Source organism: Sphaerodactylus townsendi, linkage group LG13 (genome assembly GCF_021028975.2).
Source record: "Sphaerodactylus townsendi isolate TG3544 linkage group LG13, MPM_Stown_v2.3, whole genome shotgun sequence".
Lineage (NCBI taxonomy): Eukaryota > Metazoa > Chordata > Lepidosauria > Squamata > Sphaerodactylidae > Sphaerodactylus > Sphaerodactylus townsendi.
Window position 1 is genome coordinate 55,983,710 of NC_059437.1, and position 20,870 is coordinate 56,004,579.

The window sequence follows — 20,870 nt, forward strand, 5'->3', positions numbered from 1 at the left end:
AACTTTGCTACGTCTTACTTTCGGGGGATGTCTTATATTTCGCACTTCAGCAAAACCTCTACTACGTCTTATTTTCTGGAGATGTCTTATATTCGGGGAAACAGGGTAGTAGTATCAGAATGTTAATACAAAACAGCGTACTGCATTTGATAATGATAATTTTCATGTATACTGAAGACATACACAACATTTGCAAGAAGACTTTAAAAACATAAATAATTTTGGCAAGAATATGCTATGCTATGCTTAATGACAACCCGTGATTAAAGACTTCAGCGTTTTAAATGTTACGAAGCTTAATTTAATATCCAGATAAGTCGTTAATCCTACCTATTGTGACTGCTTGAAAGAATTTCTGTCCAAATAATACACCGGCTTTAGCTAGTGGCAGAATTTGTTTTCCAGTCTTTCTTCAACTTTTATTTTTTTGGAGCTCCTAGATGGCAAAAATTAAGGCACCTGCATCATGAGACCAGCACAGAGTGTATCCGTTTGCAACTCCTTCTTGGGTATATTTTCTGTTCTTCTTGAAGAAAACCAAGACGTTTCTACTTTTAAATTCCATAAGCATGCCAAATAGCCCCATTTAATATGCGGAGTTATAAAGGATGCATTTTATGGTGTTAAATCAGTAACATGAGTTTAGGATCGGAAGGAAAATAAATATTGGAGTGTTGTGGGATTTCCGGGCTGTATGGCTGTGTTCCAGTAGCATTTTCTCAAGATGCCAGCCACAGATGCAGGCGGAACACCAGGAGAAAATGCTACTGGAACACGGCCATACAGCCCGGAAATCCCACAACACCCCAGTGATTCCGGCCGTGAAGAAAGCCTTTGGCAATACAAAGAAGAAGAAGAAGAAGAAGAGTTTGGATTTATATCCCCCCTTTCTCTCCTGCAGGAGACTCAAAGGGGCTGACAATCTCCTTGCCCTTCCCCCCTCACAACAAACACCCTGTGAGGTAGGTGGGGCTGAGAGAGCTCCGAGAAGCTGTGACTAGCCCAAGGTCACCCAGCTGGCATGTGTGGGAGTGCACAGGCTAATCTGAATTCCCCAGAGAAGCCTCCACAGCTCAGGTGGCAGAGCTGGGAATCAAACCCGGTTCCTCCAGATTAGATACACAAGCTCTTAATCACCTACGCCTATTGACACCCCCGCCCCCATTCCTGTTGTTCTCTGAATTTAAAAAATGAGGGACATGTTATTTTCCTCCCATTTCTTCAAAAAATCAGAAATGTCACATCTGTGGAGCAAGCAACCAAAGATTTTTGAGGGGAAGAAACAGAAGTTATGCTCAAACAAGAACCATGTCTCCATCCGTGAAGCATTGCCTCATAAGCCTGCGTAGTGTAATAGTTAAGAACAGCAGACTTTAATCTGGAGAACCAGGTTAGATTCCCCTCTCCTACACATAAAGCCTGCTAAGTGACCTTGGGCTAGTCACAGTTCTCTCAGAACTCTCTCAGCCCCACCTACCTCACAAGGTTCTTCTTGTGCAGAGGGGAAGAGACAGTGATTGTGAACTGCTTTGAGACTCCTCAAAGGTAAGGAAAAGCAGTGTATAAAAAACCCAACTTCTTCTTCTTCTGTGTCCTCGATGCTCTTTTCCACCTTTGATGCTGGCTCTTCTGTGGAGAGGGCCTTGCGTGCTTTCTTTGCTATGCGCTCAGTGAGTTTACCAGTTGTCTGACTACACACTGCCTCTTCATGTGGCCTTCGAAGAGGAAGCTGTAATGAATGGGCAGGCAAATCATTATCGCATGCTGAAGCTTTTTGCCTTGATCACTCTTGATCACTCTTGGATTTCCTCAGAGAGAGGGATCTCTGTTGCAGTGCACCAAGGAATATGGCGGGCACACCAAGGTGTGTCCTCCAGCACTGATTGGTGGAGTTGCACGCTGTCATAGAGCCAGGCAGTAGGCAGCAATTGGTTGAGTGGTTAGATGGGGGCTGGACAGGAGAAAGAACCAAAAGAAGAGGAGAACTCTAGGGAAGAAGGTCAGAAAGAAGATTCTGATGCCCCATAGAGTGATATTGGCATTTTAATTTGGATATAGTCAGAGGTGGGATCCAGCAGGTTCTCACAGGGTCCCGAGAGTAGGTTACTAACTATTTGTGTGTGCCGAGAGGGGGTTACTAATTTGTGGTTTTGCCACGTGATTTTTGCCTTAGTTACGCCCCTCCTCTCAGCAGTAGCGCGCAGAACTTGAAGCAGTCTAGCAGGAGGTGCACCGGCGTGCGTAGCAGCCTGCGCCTGCATGCATTCGTTTTCCCTCGCCTAAGTGACTTCCCCATGAGCTGCTGCGCCCTTGCTACACCGCCTGCAGCCCAGGAATGCCCTCGCCACTCGAACAATGCCCGCCACACCCTCCTGCCATGCTCCCCACCCAGCCCACGGCTATATTGGCGCTACGACACAGTTTGAATCCCACCACCATGGGAACCTGTTACTAAAATTTTTGGATCCCACCACTGGATATAGTGAATATAAATCATTTATATTTTGACCTAAAGATAAGTTTACTATTTTAATCTGAATGTTTTAACTGTATGTATACTTGGATGTTATAGCCAATGGTTCAAACAATAAATACTACTTGACTTGACTTGAGTGATATTGGGTGCCATATCTAGCTGTATATTCTTAATGCGGAGTGCCTTCAAACCTCAGTGGGGGTGCTCATGTGAGGCCTCACTTCACCTTATCCTTCTACTTAGGCCCTTTTCTTTCAGCTAGATTCACTTCCAGTACTCCAACAGTGTAGGGGGTGGGAACTTGGCTTATGGATCTGGGGAGGTTCTTCTCTCTTGCCTGCTCATCTCATTTGGCCTTAACGTTCAGCTCTGTCCCATACACACACGCATACAAACCCCCACACTCCACACACCCTTTGTATGGGAGAGAGCCAGATGCTGAACCAGGGGCCTCTGGCTGCCACCACCCTGGCCAAATTGGCCCCCAAAAGAGAAGGAAAAATGGGAGGCATTTAAATAGAGAGATGGGATGCTAGGAGGATCCAGAGACCAAGTTCACGGCTTGAAAGAACCAGCTAATTGTATTGTCGAAGACTTTCACGGCCAGAATCACTAAGGTGTTGTGGGTTTTCAGGGTTGTATGGCCGTGTTCCAGTAGCATTTTCTCCTGACGTTTCTAGATGCTGTTACCGGCGCTGCTGCTTGGGTAACATTAAGTGATCTTAGTTAGGCAACGTAGTGAGACGCAGGAAACCGGTGTTCTTCAAAAGCAGAATATTTTTATTCGAAAGTAATTGGTACAGCTCAGGCAGGGGAATCGCGCCGTACACACAGATCAAAAGAGGGCAAGGGGGCAGGCCCCTTACCTTGCAACAATAACGAAACATCAACACATCAAAGAAAGGTAAAGTTACAACTGTGTGAATGGAACCATGAGATCTCGCTGTCAAGTGTCCTCCCGCAAGACTTTACAAGAGCTCGGGAACAGGGAGCGGAGAGTGACCATTCATAAAACTGGGTGAGGCTGTTAACGCACCCAGGTATCTGGTTATCAGATGGGCCTCTTCCTTGGGTTATGTCCTGAGGCTCCCGCGCCTCAGTCCCTCAACAAAAGAAAGTTCCAATGGCCCAATGATGGTCCAGACACGTTCTCTAATGGCTGGGACATCTAGGGTGCCGTCATCAGATCCAATTTGTAATTCCAAAGGGTCTTTGTTTTGCTGAAGAGATTTACCAGGTGTTGGTCCAAACTGAATTCCAGGACTAACTTCCTTGGGCCTTAATATCAGCTGCTACAAACTACTGCTTATATTAACAGATACAAATATCTAAAGTCACACTTCTAAACATTAGATGCAATCCTAAAGACCTTACAGTATGAACAAGAATATCCTAAACCAGTGATGGCGAACATCTTTGAGACCGAGTGCCCAAACTGCAACCCAAAACCCACTTATTTATCACAAAGTGCCAACACAGCAGTTTAACCTGAATACTGAGGTTTTCGTTTAGAAAAAACGGTTGGCTCCGAGGCGTGCGTTACTCGGGAGTAAGCTTGGTGGTAGTTGTTGGCTTTGCTTTGAAGCAACCATGCAACTCTTCGAATGGGTGAATCACGGCCCTAGGAGGGTTTACCCAGAAGCAAGCCACATTGCCAGTGACCGAGCTTACTCCCAGGTAAAGGATTGTGCTTTAGTTCTTTGCATGAAAATCAGTGGGGTTTAACAGCGCTTAACAGGGTGACCTATACGGCTTCCCCAAAACTAGATCTTAGGTTTAATGCTAATAATCAAGCCCAGCACAGCAGCACAAGCCCAGATGTGTGGGGGGGGCAATTTCCCCCCCCCACACACACATGATGAACTCTGTTTGCGCGTGCCCACAGAGAGGGCTCTGAGTGCCACCTCTGGCACCCGTGCCATAGGTTCGCCATCACTGTCCTAAACTAACATTAATAAACCTTGAATCGACTGGAAAACCTAGCTAAGACATAAACTTAAACATTAGGTAAACAATCAATCCAACACTGAGGGGCTTACACTCTTAGAAGAAATAAACGCAGGAAGAAAACCAGGTGAAACATTGGCACAGCCACATTTACACGTCTTTTCCAGACTCTATGGAGACTTCTGAGTAACACTGGTCTCTTTGCTCTGGTCTTTTGCCAGTGTAGTCTAACGATAGGCTTAGGAAAATATTTTCATATTTTCCTGGCAGTAACAATGCCAGCCACAGATGCAGGCGAAACGTCAGGAGAAAATGCTACTGGAACATGGCCATACAACCCGGAAAACCCACAACAACCAGCTAATTCTGTGGTTGTCAACCTCTGGTATCAGTTTCCTTGTCTTAAAGCTGTCTTTCCCTTTTGATTTCCAGGTAGAGCTTTCTGATTTGGATGCTGCAATGAATGGCGGGTCGATGAACAAAAGGCCCAAGCATCACTTTGTACCCAGAATGCCCTGGGTTACCTTTCCATTTTTACCGCTGAAAGAAGAGATCTTGCCTCTTGTACTCAAGAGAAGGTTCTGAAAGGTCAGACTGGAAGTTGGCAACAGAGACCTCACCAGCAGATCCACCTTTGCTTCCCCAAAGACTCCAATCTTGCGGCCAGTGGAAGCTCCGGGCCGCTCTTTGGGGGATGGTTAATGGGAGACAAAGGAAATGGAGCCGCGTTGGAGAAAGTGCCGCCTTTTTCAGCCCCAGAGCATTATCTAAAATAAGATAACCCATGTTTCCTCGCCAAGGCTAGGACCTGGCAGGAACGCAGGATGGTGAGTTATTTTTGTACAAGTTAAAGACACAAACAGCTTGAAGGTGCCAACTGGAATTGTCCCTTGCTTTAAATACCACTGCGGACCTGCTGACAATAGAGGGTTGTCTGCCTGGCACGAAGACTCTGATATCAGCCTTTGGAGTTCTGGTTCCTAGCTTGGAAATTCGTTCGCAAGCCTGGAGCCGCCGCTGCTTTTTGTGTTGCAGATTTGCACCTGGTCAAGAAACGGAATGAAACCAGCATGGCCAGACTCTTGGTAAAATTCCAAAGGTACTTCCGGCGGAAACCCATCCGGTTCTTCATGCTGATTGCCCTCTACTTGACCGCTGGCAGCTTGGTCTTCCTTCACGCCAGCTTCACCGGTGAGCCAAGAGTCTCGGAGAATGCGCCCGGTGCCAACGACGGCACCAGCGGCAGGACCGAACACCAGCATTTGGGGACGCTGCAGCTTAGCAGGGAGTTTAAAGAGCTGCCGGAGCCTTTGACGACTGCCCGGAGGTACGGGTCCTGGTTTAAAAGCCCCTCCAAGGACACAATCCTGGGGAGGAACAACCCAGGAGACTACGGGGGGACGTGGAGCAGGGCCCTCAAGGGGAGGAACATCCGGGAGAAGGAGGAAGACAAAGGTAAGGGCCATTTTCCTGGATATTTATTCATTTAGTACATTTCTATCCTGCCCGTCACATAAATCTCAGGGCAGGTTACACAATATAAAAATGCATCTAAACAATTACAATAAAAATATCATCCGCATGTAAAATATCTCCTGAAAGCATACCTAAGAACAGGTAAGACCTTGCACATGATTCTGTTACAATCACAAGCCCTCTTTCCTGCCATGAGAAGGCAGACCCGTCTTCCATATGTTGGGATAAGTGCTCCTGGTAGTTGGAGATTATCCCTTATCGGAGTTAGCAGAGCGGCACGGGTGGCTAGAACACAGCAGAAGCCTTACCTCGTGTGCGTGTGTGCGCGTGATGGATCCCAATGTGTGGCAAGCTTACACAAAAGAAAGTCGGAGTCAGTTGTAGTTTCTAATCTAATAAAAGAGTATTTATTAGTGAACTCCATTCTGGATAGAAAGGTAGGTAGGTAGAGTCACGATGCTATCCTAATCTAGCTGGATGGAGATGGATGCGAGGAGCATCCATCCTCTCTCTAGGCATGGTAGGAAGAGAAAAGAAAAAAGTGAGAAGGGGTCGAGGAAGAAGCCGGAAGGAAGGAAGTCCCTGAGAGTATCAGTCTAACATCAAAGGGATAGAACCAGCATGATAGAGTAAAGGTGTCAAATCTGTGTTGGTGTTCAGTGAAATGACTAGATTTAAGTCCAGTTGTACCTTAGGGAAGGACATGATTTTTGGTGGTGTAGTGTAGTGTGTAGCGGTTAAGAGCAGACGGATTCTAACCTGGGGACCCGGGTTTGATTCCCCACTCCTCCACACCCACTGGAAACCTGCCTAAAGTTGCAAATGGGCCAGGATCTGGGTTGGGGGTGCAGGCCCTCCATGAAACAGGTCAGTGGTTGGGATTTGGGCCCAAGCTGGTTTGTGCATTCCTGGGCGCCGTGAGCCTGGCTGTCAACCTGCCTCCCTTAATTTTCTTCTTGGCCGACGGCATCTTTTGACTGGTGACTTATGCGGCTGTCTGCGGAGCGCTTAGCGTCTCTGAAGGCCTCATTTACTCTCCCTGACAGGACACTTTGTTTTGGAGAGGAGAGGATCACACCACGGAGCTGCTCCGTTCATTATGGAACGGAGGGGTAACTCCTCTGTAATTTCGACATTGCGCTTACCGCGACCTGATGTGCCCTCATAAATCAGACAGTTCTGTTTTTGAGCCTGGGGGGAAATGTGGCCAATTTATGAACAGGTACAGAGCCTAGAAAGTAGAGGAGAGGCCAAGTCTTCAACATGTCTGGAGGACGATGGCTTTCTTCTGACAAGTAACTCAAGGTTGGATCTGTCAGGTTCCCAGAAGCTGGGGTTGTAGAAGGAAGCCAAGACAACACAACAACACTCCGTTGCCTTCTCTGGAAGGGACAGCAAATCCCCTAAAGCAGGGGTCTGCAACCTGTGGCTCTCCAGATGTTCATGGACTACAATTCCCACCAGCCCCTGCCAGCATGGCCAATTTGCCATGTGTGGTCAGCAGCCATGTTATAACAGCAATTGGAAGCATTGTAACGGAGTTATAACGGCATTATAACGGCGTTATAACGGCGTTATAATGGCACTATAACGGCATAACGCCATTCTAATGCCATTCTAACAGCATTACAACGCTGACATAATGCTGTTATAATGCCATTCTAACAGCCTTACAACGCTGTCATAACGCTGGCAATGGGGTGGGAGAGATTTAGTCGTGTGTGGTCAGCAGCCGTGTTATAATGGCCATTGCCAGAGTTATAACGGTGTTATAATGGCGCTATAACGGTGTTATAGCGGCGCTATAACGGCACTATAACAATGCTATAATGGCGTTATAACGGCGTTATAATGGCGCTATAATGGCGTTGTAATGGCACTATGACGGCCTTATAAAGTCGTTCTAATGCAATTCTAACAGCATTACAGCGCTATAACGGCGTTATAACGGCAGTATAACGGCGTTATAACGCCGTTCTAATGCCATTCTAACAGCATTACAGCGCCGTCATAACGCTGGCAATGGAGTGGGAGAGATTTAGTCGTGTGCGGTCAGCAGCCGTCTTATAACAGCCATTGCCAGAGTTATAACAGCGTTATAACGGCGCTATAACGGTGCTATAACGGTGCTATAACGGTGCTATAACGGTGCTATAACGGCGTTATAACGGCGCTACAACGGCGTTATGATGCCGTTATGACGGCGCTATAACGGCGTTATAACGGCGTTATAACGGCACTATAACGGCGTTAGAACGGCAGTATAACGGCGTTATAACGCCATTCTAACAGCATTACAACGCCGTCCTAATGCTGGCAATGGGGAGGTAGTGATTTAGCCGTGTGTGGTCAGCAGCCATGTTATAACAGCAATTGGCAGCATTGTAACGGCGCTATAACAGCATTATAACGGTGCTATAACAGCATTATAACGCCATTCTAATGCCATTCTAACGGCATTACAACGCTGACATAATGCTGGCAATGGGGTTGGAGGGATTTAGTTGTGTGTGGTCAGCAGCCGTATTATAACAGCAATTGGCAGCATTGTAACGGCGTTATAACAGCGCTAAAACGGCATTATAACGGCGCTAAAACAGCGTTATAATGGCGCTACAAAGGCGTTACAATGGCGCTACAACGGTGTTATAACGGGGCTACAACAGCGTTATAACGGCGCAATAACGGTGCTATAACGGCGTTATAACGGCGTTATAACGGCGTTATAACGGCGCTATAACGGTGTTATAACTGCGCTATAACTGCGTTATAACGGCACTATAACGGTCTTATAGCGCCATTCTAATGCCATTCTAACAACATTACAACGCTGACATAACGCTGGCAAAGGGGTGGGAGGGATTTAGTCATGTGTGGTCAGCAGCCGTGTTATAATGGCCATTGCCAGAGTTATAACGCCGTTATGACGGCGTTATAACGGCGCTATAACGCGCGGTAACGGCGCTATAACGGCGTTATAACGGCGCTATAACGGCGTTATAACGGCGCTATAACGGCGTTATAACGGCATTACAACGCTGACATAACGCTGGCAATGGGGTTGGAGGGATTTAGTTGTTTGTGCTCAGCAGCCATGTTATAACAGCAATTGGCAGCATTGTAACGGCGCTATAACAGCGCTATAACTGGGTTATAACGGCACTATAATAATGCCGTAATAATGCCGTTATAGCACCGTTATAATGCCGTTATAGCGCCGTTATAACGCCGTTATAGCACCGTTATACTGCCATTATAGCGCCGTTACAATGCTGCCAATTGCTGTTATAACACGGCACTATAACACCGCTCTAATGCCATTCTAACGGCATTACAATGCCGACATAATGCTGGCATTGGGGTGGGAGGGATTTAGTTGTGTGTGGTCAGCAGCCGTGTTATAACAGCCATTGGCAGCATTATAACGGAGTTATAATGGCGTTATAACACCGTAACAACGCCATAATAATGCCGTTAGAACCCCATTAGAACGCCGTTAGAATGGCATTACAACGGAGCCACCTCTTTGCAAAAGTAGTGCTGGGGGGGCAATCCAAACTCTTCCTTCTCCTCCTCGTCTCCTCCTCCTCTTCTTCTTCGGTCCAAAGATGGGAGGGAAACCAGATTTTTTTTCGGAACAGCACCAGTCTGAAATTGCCATACTCGGCTTGCTGGTTGCGTGCTGAGCTCGCTCGCAGGGTGGAGGGAAACCCGGTCTCCGAAACCTTGTCAGCCGGGCTCATTAGCTTAATTTGAATTGACATTCAGAGAATCTCCACCAGATGGGAAGTGAGCCTCAACTGTCAGTGCCGGTACAGGCAGCCGCCACGTTCCCCACCATATGGGACGTGTCCACAGCAATTAACCTCTAATAGGAGGGCTTCTAATTCCTAATGACGGCCAGGCGTAGATTTGGCCTGGGGAAATAACAGCACCACTTGGCACAGACAGGGTGTGTCCGGACCCTCCCCTCCGCTGACTCCCAGGAAAGGTGGAGGAATGGCCGATGGACGGCTTCTCCACCTTTAGCCATTGGTCTTCCACAGGCCCCTTCATCTATTTGCACAAGGGGTAAAGTTCCCAAATCCCACCGACCCCTCCAAATTTGTCCCCAGAGTCTGGAGTTCCAAAGGATTTTCTTTCTGAATGGGAACTATTCTGTTTTCTTTTCTCTGGTTCTCCCTCCCTTTTGTGCCCGTGTGAATGTGAAAAGCACAGTAACGGAGCAACTTAGCTGTTGATCCAAACCCAGGGCCCAGTTCGGTCAACTTGCCCCCTTGACCCCCAGTGACTCCCCAGGTTAGCTGCCCGCTAGCCTCCATCCTGTCAGCTAAAGAACCAGTCCTCCCCTGGTCTCTGGGAAACACAGTGAGAAGGAAGTGCTGGAAATCTGGCTGGCTTGCTGGATGATTCTGAACAGCAGCCTGCCTTGGGCAATTTCTGTCCTAATCAGAAAAAGCTTCAGGTCTCTTGTCAGGCCATATTAATAGGCACGATTTCAATGGGCTACCGAGCAGCAGAATATCCACCTGACACTTGGAGTGTAACGCTCCCCCCGCCCTTAATAGGCATAAGAAATGACGGCAGCCACAGTTCACTGAACAAACAGCCTCTGCTGACGTGTGCCGCACAACCCCGGCTTTTTCCAAGAGCCCCTCTCCGTGCTCTTTATCGAGTCGCAAAAAAGCTGGAGGCCGGACGCGGTGGAACAGGGCCCGGGGTTTGTGTGTCCGTTGGCAGCGATGCCAACAGCAGCCCCAGTCTGATTTGGAAGGGTTGTTCTGGGGCACGTCTAGATTGGAGTCCAGTGGCACCGTAGAAGAAGAAGAAGAAGAAGAAGAAGAGGGGGAGGAGGAGGAGGAGGAGGAGGAGTTTGGATTTATATCCCCCTTTCTCTCCTGCAGGAGACTCAAAGGGGCTGACAATCTCCTTGCCCTTCCCCCCTCACAACAAATACCCTGTGAGGTAGGTGGGGCTGAGAGAGCTCCAAAGAGCTGTGACTAGCCCAAGGTCACCCAGCTGGCGTGTGGGGGGAGTGCACAGGCTAATCTGAATTCCCCAGATAAGCCTCCACAGCTCAGGCAGCAGAGCTGGGAATCAAACCCGGTTCCTCCAGATTAGATATATGAGCTCTTAACCTCCTTCGCCACTGCTGATTCGAATCTAGCTTCTCCACTATAGACTAACCCAGCTACCCTCTGAAACTAATCTGCAGAATGCAGCTGGTTGGCCAGTCAGGCAGGTGTCTTGGAACGCTCACCCAGGTAGGTGGATGTCAACCCCTCTGGGAAAACCTTAATCAGTCAGCTTACTATTGCCAGAAGCGGATCAATCACAGGAACACGTGACCCCACTCATGGTCACATGTCCCTGGGTGCACATCACCTGGTCATGTGCGCGGGGGGGGGGGGTTTGGAGATTTTCACACCCGCACGCACGCTCCTGCTGCCCCCCACTTACCTTGCCAGTGGGAACCTGCTGCAGGCCGAGGGTTACCCGGTGGCCGGTCAGCCAGACTGCTCCTTCTGCCGGTGTCGGGTGCCCCTCGGCCTGCAGCAGGCTCTCGCCAGCAAGGTAAGTGGGGAGGGGGAGCACGGGGGTGTGTGGGGCGCCCGGAGCAGGTGGTGCCCGGGGCACCATTCTCTCCCCCCCAGGCCTCTGACTATTACTGGGTTCCATCAGGGCCAGAAACTTGCTTTCTCGCTCGTTTCTGTGCGAACACAGTCCGGTTCTGATGCCCGGCTTTTTCTCCAGCTCCCTGCGCTCGACAGCTCTGATGATAGGCCGGGAAAGAGAGAGAGCAAAGACGAGTCTTCCTGCTGAGACAGAATGCTGCATTTTGCAGACGTGTCCCATTCCAGGCGGAAGTTTGGCCTGCCTCGTCCTCCCGCAGGAGAGGCGGGCGGCCTCGCGTTCTGGCTGGTTTCTTCTAGTGGGCAAATTGTACACAACAAGGGAGACATTCCTTCCCGGAGGCCGTACAAGGGCTTTGCTAAAGGAAGCGCAGAAATCTGGGAAATGGCAGCACCAGCAAATCCGTAAGCTCTCCCTGGGCGCTGGGGGGGTTGTGTTAAGGACCACGTCTTTCCCTGTAATCCATTTAGAGTAGCGTTTTTTATGACTCTGGGTAGCGCATACTGCAGCTCATACTGAGGAGCTGGTGTTGGATTTGCACTTAAATGCTGGTGTGGAGTTGGCTTGAAGAAGGAGGAGGAGGAGGAGGAGTTTGGATTTATACCCCACCTCTCTCCTGTAAGGTGGCTCACAAGCTCCTTTCCCTTCCTCTCCCCACAACAGACACCTTGTGAGGCCGGTGGGGCTGAGAGAGCTCCGAGAAGCTGTGACTAGCCCAAGGTCACCCAGCTGGCGTGTGTGGGAGTGCACAGGCTAATCTGAATTCCCCAGATAAGCCTCCACAGCTCAGGTGGCAGAGCTGGGAATCAAACCCGGTTCCTCCAGATTAGATACACGAGCTCTTAACCTCCTACGCCACTGCTGTTTGGGTGGAATCTCTTTTCCTGTCCCTTGAATCCATTACTCCATGTCCTAGTCTCCGAGGCAGCAGAAAACAAGCTGTGACTAGCCCAAGGTCACCCTGCAGGAATGTAGGAGAGCGGAAACACATCTGGTTCACCAGATAAGCCTCTGCCACTTGGGTGGAGGAGTGGGGAATCAAACCCAGTTCTCCAGATTAGAACCAACCTGCTCTTGACCACTGAACCACACTGTCTCTCAAGCAGAACGGCTGCTGAGAAAGGGAGAGAGAGATCAGGTTTGAGCTTCCGTCTAAATGTGACTTCATGTTGCACGGGGGCTCTACAGCGTACAGTTGCGGTCCCGGCAAGACAGCCCGCATTTTAACAAAATGAGGATGCCCTTATTATTTTTAGTAAGTCTGTCTTTGTCCAGGTAGCTGGAAAAAAATCCCCTCTTGTCCTGCCCGCCCCCCTTATCCGCAGCTCAGCTTCACAGCTACGTGAGACTTAGTGTAATGGTTTGCTCTGGGACCAGGGAGGTGATGAAGGCCGGCATCAGGCTGGTTGTGCTCTCTCAACCCAGCCTACCTGGCAAGGCTGTCATGAGGGCAAAATGGAGGAGAACATAAGAACATAAGAACAAGCCAGCTGGATCAGACCAGAGTCCATCTAGTCCAGCTCTCTGCTACTCGCAGTGGCCCACCAGGTGCCTTTGGGAGCTCACCTGCAAGATGTGAAAGCAATGGCCTTCTGCAGCTGCTGCTGCTCCCGAGCACCTGATCTGTTAAGGCATTTGCAACCTCAGATCAAAGAGGATCAAGATTGGTAGCCATAGATTGACTTCTCCTCCATAAATCTGTCCAAGCCCTTTTTAAAGCTATCCAGGTTAGTGGCCATCACCATGGACTAGGAGAGAAGAATTGGAGCTCCTTGAGAGAAGAGGAGGGCAAAAAAGGGTTAATGGTGGTGTGGCCTGGCAGTTTGGACTGGCCTATGGTGGCCTGCCTGCCAAGGACTTCGCGGCCTGGGGCCTGCAGGCTGCCCTGGGGGCCCTGCGCGGTGCTGTCCTGGGTCTCCTTGTGAGTTTTCTGGTTGGAGACTCAGCCAGGCAAAAGCTGATGCCAGGCCTTTTCCTCTGTAGTGGTTGCAAGCCCAGGCCCAAAGGGACCCCCCGCCCCCCAAGCCAGCCCCCAAGGGAACCTGGGCCTTGCACATGGTTGGATCTTGTGCGGTTTTGCTCTCGCTCCAGATCCCCAGAGAGATTTGGGTCTCGGCTGTAACAACATTTTCTCTTTCCTTCAGCCAAGTACATCGGCTGTTACGTAGACAACATCCACCGCAGAGCCCTCCGAGGAGTGTCCTTCTTCGACTACAAAAAGATGACATTGTTCCGTTGCCAGGACAACTGTGCGGAGCGGTAGGTGGCAAATGAACATGGGGGGGGGGGGGAGGCCTTCATTAATTCCAAGGCGGCATCCGCCGTATTTCTCCCCTGTCAGCCTCGGCAGTTTGACTCTCCCCGGGTTGTTTTTCCTCCTCCCCCCTGACACCCTCCGAGCCCAACAGATTTGAAAGATCCAATTTTTCTCACTCGGGGAAAAGTCAGCCCTCATTTGCAATGGAAATGCCCTTCAGAGCAAGGCTGGAGCCGAGGAGCCGGCATTATATACTGCAGCTTTTCTGGCCAGCCAGAGAAATTGGCTGCTGCCGTCGCTGTAGCTGCAGAGCATTGCTGGGCTGCGGAAACAGGGCTGGAGAGAAGCGCCGGTCCTCTTTCCGGCCACTCTGCCTGACGGGAGACGAGGTGGCGGCCGTGTTGCTGGACTGAGGGCAGAGGAGGGCCCCTCTGGGTCCTGTCATGCATCCTGCCAGCCTGCCAGCGCTCTGGGACTACCAAGGCCACTAAGGGCAGAATGGGCGGTTGACCCACGGCAGGGCTTGTTCAGTATGACGGGCAGCAGGTCCTTCAGGACCTGGGACAGCAGATGTTGTTCATTGTCCGGTATGCACAGTTCAAATGAGCCCTTCCAGGGGGATCAGGGAGCCCAGAGCCTTCAGCTGGGACGCAGGGACGCAGAGGGCATCTCTCTCCTGGCACTTGGTGGCGGCAGAGCCAGTGCCGATGTAACCTCAGCTTGTGGGTTCTGTGGGGCAGAACTTGGAATGAGTTTGCAACAACAAATTTTTAAAAACAAAATGGTTTACTTTCTTAACATATAACATATAACATCAACATTGAACATCACACTTCAAGGTCCTGTTCAGGTTGCATTTTCAAGTCCTTCTAGTTACAGCCTACTGATCCTGCCAAGTCCAGTTCTTCTTTGCAAGTGGGTTGGCTCCTGAAGACTCCAAGGGCTTGATGAACAGGCTTCAACATGATGAAGGTTTCCAGGAGAACTCTCACCCATTACAAACATTAAAAAAAACCCTTAACAAGGTGTTAAGGGCTCATACCAATCAAGGTCCGAGTCTGGTAGCCTTGTTTCCTCCAAACTACATAAGCTCTGCAGCCTTCTGCTGCTTTGGGTCTCCACCCCTTCCTGGGTCAACCCATTCTGAGCATGGGGGTTACACCGACATCACACTTGAACAGCCAAGCGCTGCATCTGAGTTGTGTCTGTCCACCTCCTCCCAATAACTCAGGACTGCAGAAATTGGGTTTGTTGCATCAGTGTATGAAAAGGTTCGCTCCGGAGGGTTTTTGCCAACTCTTAGCATTCACATACAAAGCAGCAGCCCATGTGCCCAGCCCCAAGGCCAGACTCCTGGCAAGGAGCAGGTGTTCTTTGGCTGGGATGAGAAGACGGGCTGCTCTTAATCTCTAAGCAAAGCATGCAGCGCATGCAAGGAAATTTTTGGTGCCACTGTCTCCTAGACTCCCCTGGATGGGGATAGCAAGACCCAAGGGGACTGGGCCTTGACAGTCAGTCAGTCAGTCAGTCAGTCAGTCAGTCAGTCTGTCTGTCTGTCTGTCTGTCTGTCTGTCTGTCTGTTGTTGGTCCTTAAGGTGCTGCTGGACTTTAGTTGTTCTGACTGTCTATTTATTTAGCTATTTATCTATCTGTCTGTCTATCTGAGCAGCCATGTTAGTCCGCAGTCTATAGCAGCTAGATTTGAGTCCCAAAGCACCTTAGAGACCAGGGCGTTGGGTTCTTGAGACCCAAAGTGCCCTTTGTCAGGAATCTTATACCTTGAAAATCTTGTTGGTCTCTGTTGGACTCGAATTTAGTCGTTCTGTCCATCTCTCTGTCTATCTGATCTGTGTATCTATCACGGAGCCAGCTAGATTGATCAAGTTAGCTGGCTGGGGTCTATTTATCTCACCCTTCCTCTGACTTGCTGAAGGCAAGCAAATGGTTCTCTGCTCTTCCATTTTACCCCAGCAACAACTCCTGTGAGGTAGGTTAGGCTGAAAGAGATGGCACAGCCCAAAGTCCTCCGGGGAGTTTTACGTCCAAACAGGGACCTGAATACAGGTCCCCTCCAACCTAATGTGAGGTGCTAACCACACTGACCCAAGACCTGAGAGCAGGGATGTCGGAATGGAGCACTGGACGGAACTGTTGACTCTTTGACCAGTCCAGTCTATTTCACTGCTCATTCTGGTTGACTCTGACTTCTCCAAGCGGCTGCAGCTCCCCAGCGCAGGAAGACACCCTCTCCCAGCCGGGTCACCTGCAAAACACTCATCGTTCAGCCGCTCTCTCCCAGCACCTCCGCCAATAAGTCATGCGGCTGTTTCTTGCACTGTGATCTATAAGATGTACACAGATCTTTTCTCTTGAGAAGTGATGCTTCCTCCTTCGCGCATCTTGTAAATCATTTTGCAATGAGTTTCGATAAACACACTGGGTCGCTTCTTGCTCCCAGGTTGTCTTTCTAGGTAAGAGCACAACAGCTCTTGTCGGGGCCGAGATGCAAATGGATTTGGCCTCTCCTTCAGAGCCTCCAGGATTTGGCCTGCAGTCAGACCGGCTTGTGGCTCAGTTGGCAGAGGGGGAGAGCTTTCCGCTGGGCTCAGGTGCTCGAGCCATCTGGACAAGATTCTTTAAGAAGCTAAGCTTTGTGGCTCTGTTCTGACCGTGGAGCTCCCTGGTCCCAGAGGAAAAATGTTTTTACTTATTCATTTTATTTTTAAAAATTATATCATGCCTTTCCTCATCACTCAAAGTGTCTTACAATAATCGTCAAGAACATTTTCAGTTCAAAACCAAAAATAAAAGAACCAAAAAGAACCCCCTGTGACCTGGTGGCACTGAGATAAACCCACTCTGCTCGTGTTTGGAGGTACAGAATTGTTTTTCTGTGCTACCTCCTGCTCTGACCAGACAGCCCCAGACTAGCCTGGTCTCTTCAGATCTCAGCAGCTAAGGAGAGTCAACCCTGGCTACTATTTGGATGGGCAACCTCCAAGGAATGCTAGGGTTGTGATACGGAGGCAGGCAAGAGCAAACCACCTCCAAATATCTCTTGCCTTGAAAATTGTACAGAGTTGCCTTAAGAGAGAGCCAGTGAGGTATAGTGGTTAAGAGCAGGTGCACTCTAATCTGGAAGAACTGGGTTTGATTCCCTGCTCTGCCACTTGAGCTGTGGAGGCTTATCTGGTGATCTAAATTAGTTTGTGCGCTCCAACACATGCAGCTGGGTGACCTTGGGGTAGTCACAGTTATTCAGAGCTCCCTCAGCCCCACCCACCTCACAGGGTGTTTGTTGTGAAGGGGGAAGGGAGAGGAGTTTGTAAGCCCCTTTGAGTCTCCTTACAGGAGAGGAAGGGGGGAGTATAAATCCAAACTCTTCTTCTTCTAAAGTCAGCTGTGACTCCACAGGGGAAAAAAGTTGCACCCTCTCAGACAAAGATTTGGTACTGAACACTGGGCTCGACAGGACAGATCAGGAGCAACGGGATGGGGGTGGGGGGTGCCTCAGATGGCTCACGGGCTCGATAAGAACCCTCAAGCTGGGCTGCATATTTGACGCCCCTGTCCTGGAGCCGAAGGTGCATTCACAGATGTCAAGTTGAACTTCCATAGTAGGGAAAAGAATGTTAGACTAACCTTATCTTTGACATGGATCTCCTTGAGGGAGACACCCAGTCACTTTTTGTAGAGTCAGGGTTCAAGGGGGATGATTTCTGAATGGGTTGCAAAACATCAGTTGGGGGGCGGGGGAGCTAAGTCTCAGCCACAGACCCCGAATGAATTGTGGCTTTTCTGCCTCTGCAGGGGTTACCTCTTTGCAGGTCTGGAGTTTGGGGCCGAATGCTACTGCGGGCACAAGATCCAGGCTGCCAACGTGAGCGACGTGGAGTGCAACATGCAGTGCAAAGGAGAGAAGAACAACATTTGCGGGGGGGTGAACCGCCTCTCCATCTACCGCCTGGAGTTGGCGCAGGAGTCGGCACGGAGATGTAAGTCCAGAATCCCCGGGGAGCTGGGATTGCCCGCCAAGTGTTTTAAGGAAGCAGGTGTGGCTGGGTGGGGGTCCTTCTGATTGGCTGCTGTGGGTTTGATGAGTTGTGCAGGTTTTTAACAACACTGCTTTGGCAGCGGCTGCCACCATCGTCTTCTCGCGTGGCTGAAGGTTAGCTGTAGCAGCTATTTTGCGGCTGCCCCGGCCACGCTATGTCATCATTCCAAAGGTGCCCGCAGGCACAATAACATTCAGGACTGCTTTTACAGACTATGGGTCCAGGGCTGTTTTATCTTGGGGTTTAAGAAAGGCCAGTGTTCTTAAGGGTCACATCTTAGCACCCTGCTCAGCTGGGAGGTGAGTCTTCCTCAGGGCACGGAACTGAGCAGAATTATAGGATCCGCCCTCTATGTTCAGGGGCTAGGGCAGGGGTCTGCAACCTGTGGCTCTCCAGATGTTCATGGACTACAATTCCCATCAGCCCCTGGCAGCATGGCAGCATGGCCATGCTGGCAGGGGCTGATGGGAATTGTGGTCCATGAATATTTGGAGAGCCACAGGGTGCCCCCCCACCCCCCCCCCCCCCCCCCCCCCCCCCCCCCCAACCCGCCTCCTCCTATCCCACCCCCCCCCCCCCCCCCCCCCCCCCCCCCCCACCCCCCCCCCCCCCCACCCCCCCCCCCCCCCACCCCCCCCCCCCCCCACCCCCCCCCCCCCCCACCCCCCCCCCCCCCCACCCCCCCCCCCCCCCACCCCCCCCCCCCCCCACCCCCCCCCCCCCCCACCCCCCCCCCCCCCCACCCCCCCCCCCCCCCACCCCCCCCCCCCCCCACCCCCCCCCCCCCCCACCCCCCCCCCCCCCCACCCCCCCCCCCCCCCACCCCCCCCCCCCCCCACCCCCCCCCCCCCCCACCCCCCCCCCCCCCCACCCCCCCCCCCCCCCACCCCCCCCCCCCCCCACCCCCCCCCCCCCCCACCCCCCCCCCCCCCCACCCCCCCCCCCCCCCACCCCCCCCCCCCCCCACCCCCCCCCCCCCCCACCCCCCCCCCCCCCCACCCCCCCCCCCCCCCACCCCCCCCCCCCCCCACCCCCCCCCCCCCCCACCCCCCCCCCCCCCCACCCCCCCCCCCCCCCACCCCCCCCCCCCCCCACCCCCCCCCCCCCCCACCCCCCCCCCCCCCCACCCCCCCCCCCCCCCACCCCCCCCCCCCCCCACCCCCCCCCCCCCCCACCCCCCCCCCCCCCCACCCCCCCCCCCCCCCACCCCCCCCCCCCCCCACCCCCCCCCCCCCCCACCCCCCCCCCCCCCCACCCCCCCCCCCCCCCACCCCCCCCCCCCCCCACCCCCCCCCCCCCCCACCCCCCCCCCCCCCCACCCCCCCCCCCCCCCACCCCCCCCCCCCCCCACCCCCCCCCCCCCCCACCCCCCCCCCCCCCCACCCCCCCCCCCCCCCACCCCCCCCCCCCCCCACCCCCCCCCCCCCCCACCCCCCCCCCCCCCCACCCCCCCCCCCCCCCACCCCCCCCCCCCCCCACCCCCCCCCCCCCCCACCCCCCCCCCCCCCCACCCCCCCCCCCCCCCACCCCCCCCCCCCCCCACCCCCCCCCCCCCCCACCCCCCCCCCCCCCCACCCCCCCCCCCCCCCACCCCCCCCCCCCCCCACCCCCCCCCCCCCCCACCCCCCCCCCCCCCCACCCCCCCCCCCCCCCACCCCCCCCCCCCCCCACCCCCCCCCCCCCCCACCCCCCCCCCCCCCCACCCCCCCCCCCCCCCACCCCCCCCCCCCCCCACCCCCCCCCCCCCCCACCCCCCCCCCCCCCCACCCCCCCCCCCCCCCACCCCCCCCCCCCCCCACCCCCCCCCCCCCCCACCCCCCCCCCCCCCCACCCCCCCCCCCCCCCACCCCCCCCCCCCCCCACCCCCCCCCCCCCCCACCCCCCCCCCCCCCCACCCCCCCCCCCCCCCACCCCCCCCCCCCCCCACCCCCCCCCCCCCCCACCCCCCCCCCCCCCCACCCCCCCCCCCCCCCACCCCCCCCCCCCCCCACCCCCCCCCCCCCCCACCCCCCCCCCCCCCCACCCCCCCCCCCCCCCACCCCCCCCCCCCCCCACCCCCCCCCCCCCCCACCCCCCCCCCCCCCCACCCCCCCCCCCCCCCACCCCCCCCCCCCCCCACCCCCCCCCCCCCCCACCCCCCCCCCCCCCCACCCCCCCCCCCCCCCACCCCCCCCCCCCCCCACCCCCCCCCCCCCCCACCCCCCCCCCCCCCCACCCCCCCCCCCCCCCACCCCCCCCCCCCCCCACCCCCCCCCCCCCCCACCCCCCCCCCCCCCCACCCCCCCCCCCCCCCACCCCCCCCCCCCCCCACCCCCCCCCCCCCCCACCCCCCCCCCCCCCCACCCCCCCCCCCCCCCACCCCCCCCCCCCCCCACCCCCCCCCCCCCCCACCCCCCCCCCCCCCCACCCCCCCCCCCCCCCACCCCCCCCCCCCCCCACCCCCCCCCCCCCCCACCCCCCCCCCCCCCCACCCCCCCCCCCCCCCACCCCCCCCCCCCCCCACCCCCCCCCCCCCCCACCCCCCCCCCCCCCCACCCCCCCCCCCCCCCACCCCCCCCCCCCCCCACCCCCCCCCCCCCCCACCCCCCCCCCCCCCCACCCCCCCCCCCCCCCACCCCCCCCCCCCCCCACCCCCCCCCCCCCCCACCCCCCCCCCCCCCCACCCCCCCCCCCCCCCACCCCCCCCCCCCCCCACCCCCCCCCCCCCCCACCCCCCCCCCCCCCCACCCCCCCCCCCCCCCACCCCCCCCCCCCCCCACCCCCCCCCCCCCCCACCCCCCCCCCCCCCCACCCCCCCCCCCCCCCACCCCCCCCCCCCCCCACCCCCCCCCCCCCCCACCCCCCCCCCCCCCCACCCCCCCCCCCCCCCACCCCCCCCCCCCCCCACCCCCCCCCCCCCCCACCCCCCCCCCCCCCCACCCCCCCCCCCCCCCACCCCCCACCCCACCCACGCCCCACCCCCCCCACCCCCCCCCCCCCCCACCCCCCCCCCCCCCCCCCCCCCCCCCCCCCCACCCCCACCCCC

General features: G+C 55.1%; 1 protein-coding gene across 1 annotated transcript in view; it reads left to right on the forward strand.

Annotated features, from left to right (window-relative positions):
• The window catches only part of WSCD2 (WSC domain containing 2), a 75,948-nt gene that overhangs the window by 35,195 nt on the left and 19,883 nt on the right, over nt 1-20,870 (forward strand). The window contains exons 2-4 of the mRNA XM_048514816.1: nt 4,856-5,878; nt 13,678-13,792; nt 17,601-17,785. Coding sequence (XP_048370773.1) covers nt 5,494-5,878; nt 13,678-13,792; nt 17,601-17,785 — 685 coding nt within the window. The 5' untranslated portion in view covers nt 4,856-5,493. The remainder of the gene's footprint in view (nt 1-4,855; nt 5,879-13,677; nt 13,793-17,600; nt 17,786-20,870) is intronic.